The sequence below is a fragment of the Hemiscyllium ocellatum genome, chromosome 27 (genome assembly GCF_020745735.1).
Source record: "Hemiscyllium ocellatum isolate sHemOce1 chromosome 27, sHemOce1.pat.X.cur, whole genome shotgun sequence".
NCBI classification, from domain to species: domain Eukaryota; kingdom Metazoa; phylum Chordata; class Chondrichthyes; order Orectolobiformes; family Hemiscylliidae; genus Hemiscyllium; species Hemiscyllium ocellatum.
Genome location: NC_083427.1, coordinates 358,091 through 364,593, shown reverse-complemented (window position 1 = coordinate 364,593; position 6,503 = coordinate 358,091). Strand labels below are relative to the sequence as shown.

At 53.9% G+C, this 6,503-nt stretch overlaps 1 protein-coding gene across 1 annotated transcript; it reads left to right on the top strand.

Annotated features, from left to right (window-relative positions):
- The first annotated feature begins 1,144 nt into the window (after nucleotides 1-1,144).
- Nucleotides 1,145-3,047, top strand: LOC132828669 (zinc finger protein 239-like). Its single transcript, XM_060845733.1, has 2 exons — nucleotides 1,145-1,487; nucleotides 2,014-3,047. Exon 2 carries the CDS (start codon nucleotides 2,301-2,303, stop codon nucleotides 2,892-2,894), a length of 594 nt encoding a protein of 197 aa, XP_060701716.1. The 5' UTR covers nucleotides 1,145-1,487; nucleotides 2,014-2,300; the 3' UTR covers nucleotides 2,895-3,047.
- The last annotated feature ends 3,456 nt before the right edge of the window (nucleotides 3,048-6,503 follow it).

Below are 6,503 nucleotides of genomic sequence, written 5' to 3'. Positions count from 1 at the left end.
GTGTATGGAATGAGCTGCCAGAGGAAGTGGTGGAGGTTGGTACAATTGCAATATTTAAAAGGCATTTGGATGGGTATATGAATAGGAAGGGTTTGGAGGGATATGGGCCGGGTGCTGACAGGTGGGACTAGATTGGGTTGGGATATCTGGTCGGCATTGATGGGTTGGACCGAAGGGTCTGTTTCCATGCTGTACATCTCTATGACTCCATGCGACCTGCCACTTCAAGCTTGAAGTAACAAGTACATTCACACTACAGGCTGCATAGACGGGAGTAAGGACAGGCTTAAACTGTTACGTTACACAATTGTCTGGGGCAATTGTGAGAAGTGCTGAAAACAGATGAACTGCTAGTTCCCAGTTTTGATCGACAGAAATGAACCTCAAATGCACAACAGAAGACTCTGGCTTCTATGGAACCCCTCTCCATTGTGTGAAACCATTTCAAGCAAATGCAACGAGCACTTCACTTTCTGGATCCACTTCCTGATAATATTAAGCTTCTGTTGGATTGAGTGACCCTGCGGAATCCTCGGTTTCGAAACACTGGCTGTGTCCAAGGAGTTAGGCGCAGTGCTGAGGGCTAAAGGGATCAGAGGACACGGGCAGAAAGTGGGAATGAGTTGGATGATCATCCGTGATTGTAAGGAGTGCGGGGCAGGGCTCCAAGGGCTGAATGGCCTAGCCCTGCTCCCTTTTTTTGTTCAAATGTTTCCCTGCTTCCAGAATCTGCCCCCTCCCTGGAATCACCCCCTTTCCCTTCAACTCAGCAAGCTGGTGCCCAGAGTAATGGAAGAGAGGGTGCTGTACTCACAGATGTTGGACAGAGGGAGGAAGCTGCAGTCTGGGCTCAATCTTCATTCAGAGAGAGAAAGCAGCAGCTCCTGGTCCAACTTCCGCGTTCAGACAATGGGGCAGGCTCTGATTGGCAGGAGGACCGAACCCCTTCCGGTCCTCCAGGGCTCCCCATTGCTCCGTCTCCGCATGACGGGCCGGGAGAGGGGCCAATAGGGATCGCGGTGGCCGATTGTGACGTCTCGCGGGCAGGGAAAGCCTCGCCCCCAGCCACTACTCTCCACCCCGCCCACCTCCCGGGGCCTCGCTCGCCGAGACAAAGGTTGCCAGGGTAACCGGCCGGCGGCTCGGGCCAGAGCCCCGCCTCCTCCTGATTGGGTGGAGGGGTGGGGATGCTCCTCCCAAGCCCCAGCCGCGGCGTTCGGACTGCGCCTGCTCTGGACGATGGGGCCACACTGCGCCTGCGCTGCCCTCCAGCTCTGAGAGTGTTGGAGAGAGGGAAGGGGATGCAAGAGGGAGGGCACTTTGCAAAATCCCTGCCCTTTCATTTTCCTCCAAGTTCAGACAAAAGCACAGCGTCTGATTTGACCCTGACACTCACTGGACCTTCCTTCCCCAGTGCACAACCTCTAAGTAAAGCACTTTATTCCCTCCCCCACCCCTTGGTATCTATGTCCAGGACAGGAAGAGAGGTGAGTGTGTGGGATGGGGGGGTTTGTGAATCTGACCCTTAGGGAGAAGGGGACATTAAATGCAGCAGAGTGGGGACAGAGGGATAAGTGTGTGGGATAGGGGTGCACAGCTCTGAGTCAATCAGACCCTTCAGGAGACTGGCGTTTGAGGGGGTTGCGAATATTACAAACCACAGAGGGAGAATTGAAGGAGAGCAAGTGGGATGCAGACTCTGCAATCCTTCAGGCGATTGGGAAACATGAGGTGGTGGACAAATATCAGGCGCAGGGAGAAAGGTGAGGAAAGCGCTGGAGATCAGAGTCAAGATTGCGGCGCTGGAGAAGCACAGCAGGCCAGGCAACATCCGAGGAGCAGGAGAGTCGATGTTTCGGGCATCAGGAAGCTCAGAACAGTCAGAATGGAAGGAGAATGTTTGCGCTGGAGGCTTGCAGCTTTCAGGGAATAAAAGAGGGAAGAACTTTGCATAGAATTCTGAATATCTGTCTTGTACTGACAGCAATGCCTATTTGGAATCTCCTTTTACAGGACTTGCACGCACAAATCTCAAAGCCAACATCAAATGAGGATCTGAAAGAATCACTCAATTCATCAAGACTGGTTATCGTTGACTCTTGATGGAGAAATCTTCGTCTGTCCTATCTGCCTTGAAAGCTACAGCGAGACTGGAAATGTACCAACACATCAAAGTGAAGTGAGGATAAAGGGGCGTCAACCACTTACAAAGCCTGAAGAAACATCTCCCCGTTCACCACAGGGAAACTGTGGAAGAGTTCTGTTGTGGGTCGTCGGACTTGGACAGACACGAGGGCAACATGGAGAAACCTTGGAAATGTGGAGACTGTGGGAAAGGGTTTAAAGTCCCATCTGAGCTGGAGATTCATCGACGCAGCCACACCGGGGAGAGGCCGTTCATCTGCTCCGAGTGCGGGAAGGGATTCACTGAATCGTGCAACCTCCTCCGGCACCAGCAGGTCCACACCGGGGAGCGGCCGTTCATCTGCTCCGAGTGTGGCAAGGGCTTCACCCAGTCGTCCCACCTCCTGACCCACCGGCGCGTTCACACCCGGGAGAGGCCGTTCGTCTGCCCCGAGTGCGGGAAGGGCTTCACTCAGTTATCCAGCCTGCTGCGGCACCAGATGGCTCACACCGGAGAGAGGCCGTTCAGCTGCTCCGAGTGTGGGAAGGGCTTCTCTCGCTCGACCAGCCTGCTGTCTCACCGGCGGGTTCACACTGGGGAGCGGCCATTCACCTGCTGCTTGTGCGGCAAAGGATTCACCGAGTCCTCCAATCTCCGAAAGCACCGACGCATTCACACCGGGGAGAGGCCGTACACCTGCTCCGTGTGCGGGAAGGGATTCACTGAGTCGTCCACCCTGCTGAGACACCGGGGCAGTCACACCGAGTAGAGACCCTTTATAGAGATGTGTGGATCATAACTGTCTCCGCTTAAATTATTTATGGACGTTGGCGAGGGCATGGATTGGATGGTTCAATGACTGCACGCAAAGGGGACACTGACTGACAATGGGGTGGATGCCAGACGTATATACCTGTCATGTTTACCTGTGTGAATAAATCTACATTAAGGATGTAGCCAAGGTTGGAGGGTTTGAATTGTTGGCTGGGGCTGTTTTCCCCTGGAGCATCGGAGGCTGAGGGGTGACCTTATAGAGGTTTATAAAATCATGAGGGGTATAGACAGGGTCAGTGCACAAAGGTCCTTTCCCTGGGGTGTGGGAGTCCAGAGCTAGAGGGCACAAGTTTAGGGTGAGAGGGCAAAGGTTTAAATGGGCAACTTTTTCACACAGAGGGTGGTACGTGTATGGAATGAGCTGCCAGAGGATGTGGTGGAGGCTGGTACAATTGCAACACTTAAGAGGCATTTGGATGGGGATATGAATAGGAAGGGTTTGGAGGGATATGGGCCGGGGCTGCTGGCAAGTGGCACTAGATTGGGTTGGGATATCTGATCGGAATGGAAGAGCTGGACTGAAGGGTCTGTTTCTGTGCTGTACGTCTCTCTGACCCTCAGTAAAATTCGGCTCCAGTTTCTTCCTCTACCCTCAGGGCTGTCAATACTTTAACACGGGGGCAGAGAACACTTGCTTAAAGGGAACAGAGAGAAAATAAAACTTCAGAAGGTGGTAATCCTCCCAGCTTTTGCAACTGAAAGCAAGTGGAAATTGCTAGGATCTGATTACCTCCCAGAATCTGTGCGACTGGAGTTGTTCTCGTTTACTCGCGTGGCAGATTTGGACAGTTCCTGGGGGTGTGAATGTTGGATAATAGCACCGAATATATGTTGGAGTGTCAGACACTAGGATGTGGCCCTGAAGAGAAAGTCACTGGAGTCCTGGTCCAGAATCAGCCAGCACGTCAGAGGGGGAGGGTCAGCCACCCACAGCCCACAGTGGTGCGAGCCTATTCAAGTCTCTCCAAACGATTTACAAGGATGTTGCCAGGGTTGGAGGGTTTGAGCTATCGGGAGAGGCTGCGCAGGCTGGGGGCTGTTTTCCCTGGAGCGTCAGAGGTTGAGGGTTATAAAATCATGAGGGGGGCACGGATAGGGTGAACAGCAAAAGTGTTTTTCCCCCGGCTAGGGGAGTGCAAGACTAGGGAGGGAATAGGTTTAGGGTGAGGGGGGGGGAGATATAAAAGGGACCAAAGGGGCAACTTTTTCACACAGAGGGTGGTGTGTGTATGGAATGAGCTGCCAGAGGAAGTGGTGGAGGCTGGTACAATTGCAACATTTAAGAGGCATCTGGATGGGTATATGAATAGGAAGGGTTTGGAGGGATATGGGCCGGGTGCTGGTAGGTGGGACTAGATTGGGTTGGGATCTCTGGTTGGTATGGACAGGATGGGCCGAAGGGTCTGTTTCTGTGCTGTACATCTCTATGACACGTCCATGTTTCAGTTTGGTGTGTAATGCTGCCAGCATCTTTCCCGTTGACCAGGAGTCTTTGCCGTAGGAAATCCAAATGTACAGTTGGGGATAGCTGTGAGGAATCCGATCTGGGACTGCAGTTCCGGGTTGGAAGTCCACACTTGGGTTTGGGTTTTACCTTCACAACTCCATATCAGTGTTCAGTCGCTGTCAAAGCCCAGCCTTTCAGGTAAGAGGAATTGGCTGCTGTTGTCACAGCACGGTGGCACAGTGGTTAGCACTGCTGCCTCACGGCGCCAGGGACCCAGGTTCAATTCCCGCCTCAGGCGACTCTCTGTGTGGAGTTTGCACATTCTCCCCGTGTCTGCGTGGGTTTGCTCCAGTTTCCTCCCATAATCCAAAGATGTGCAGGTTAGGGTGGATTGACCGTGCTAAATTGCCCGTAGTGGCCAGGGATTAGATTACTTACAGTGTGGAAACAGGCCCTTCGGCCCAACAAGTCCACGCTGACCCGCCGAAGCGCAACCCACCCAGACCTGTTCACCTAACACCATGGACAATTTAGCATGGCCAATTCACCTGACCTGCACTTTTTCTTATTTGGATTGTGGGAGGAAACCGGAGCACCCGGAGGAAAGCCACACAGACACGGAGAGAATATGCAAACTCCACACAGTCACCCGAAGCTGGAATTGAACCCGGGTCCCTGCTAACCACTATGCCACCGTGCCAGATGAGTAGGTTAAGGTAGATTGGCTGTGCCAAATTGCCCATAGTGCCCAGGGACATGCTGGTGTAGGTGGATTGGCCATGCTAAATTACCCATAGTGCCCAAGGATGTGCAGGTTAGGGTGGATTGACCATGCTAAATTACCCATAGTTCCCAGGGTTGTGTAGGTTAGGGTGGATTGGCCATGCTAAATTACCCATAGTGCCCAGGGCTGTGGAGGTGTGGTGCATTAGTCAGGGGTAAATGTAGATTAATAGGGCAGGGGATATGGGTCTGGGTGGGATACTGTTCACAGGGTCGGTATGGACTTGTTGGGCCGAAGGGCCTGTTTCCCACACTGTGGGGATTCTGTTGAGCAACGGTGGAGTGTTAAGCTTTCCGATGTTTACAGTTTCACAGTCGCAATGGGATGGACACGACCGATTAAAATCTTGCACTTTGGAAGTGCGGCTGGGGGTGGGTGTGGTGGGGGGGGGGGTGGGGGGGTGTGGTGGGGGGGGGGGGGGTGGGTGTGGTGGGGGGGGGGTGTGGTGGGGGGGCGGTTCGTGTTTGTTGGAAACCGCTGCGAGAGGGCGTCATGAATCGTTGAGCAGCTACTGTCTGGGTTCTCCGTGGCACTGAAGAAACGCACGTTGTTAAACTCAACGTGGAGATGGAGCTGATCCATCGCTGGGCGTCAGAGGATCAAAGCTTTCCAGGAGGTGGGGCGGTTGCAGACCTCCCCTCCCCTCCCCTCCCCTCCCCTCGGAGGTGGTGGTGGGGGGGCAGTGAGGATCAATCAGGGACCCGTCGGGAGTGGCTTTGGTTGGAGAGCTGGCGTCCGACAGGGTTGACCGAGGCATGTGGAAGAGGACGGTTTATCCTGCTGCTCGGACGCTGCCTGACCTGCTGTGCTTTCCCAGCACCGCTCTGATCTAGACTCTAATCTCCATCATCGGCAGGCCCCCACTCCCACCTTGTGTGCCTTAATGATCCAAGTGTGGCATAGGCAGGAAGCTTACAGATGGCATGAAAATACATGGGAAAGAGCAAGGATACCCCGAGACCGTGGGACAGTATAGACGGGCTGAACAGTGGCGAATGGAATTTCATCCTGTGAAGGGATTAATTTAAGAGCCATAGAGATGTACAGCACGGAAACAGACCCTTCGGTCCAACCCGTCCATGCTGACTAGATATCCCAACCCAATCCAGTCCCACCTGCCAGCACCCGGCCCATCTCCCTCCAAACCCTTCCTATTCATATACCCATCCAGATGCCTCTTAAATGTTGCAATTGTACCAGCCTCCACCACTTCCTCTGGCAGCTCATTCCATACACGTGGGTGTGTGTGTGTGGGGGGTGGGGGTGTGTGTGGGGGGTGGGGTGGGGGGTGGGGGTGTGTGTGGGGGGATGGG

Bases quoted from the DNA above. Each gene is read 5' to 3' on its own strand.
- LOC132828669 (XM_060845733.1), top strand. From the start codon at position 2,301: ATGGAGAAACCTTGGAAATGTGGAGACTGTGGGAAAGGGTTTAAAGTC.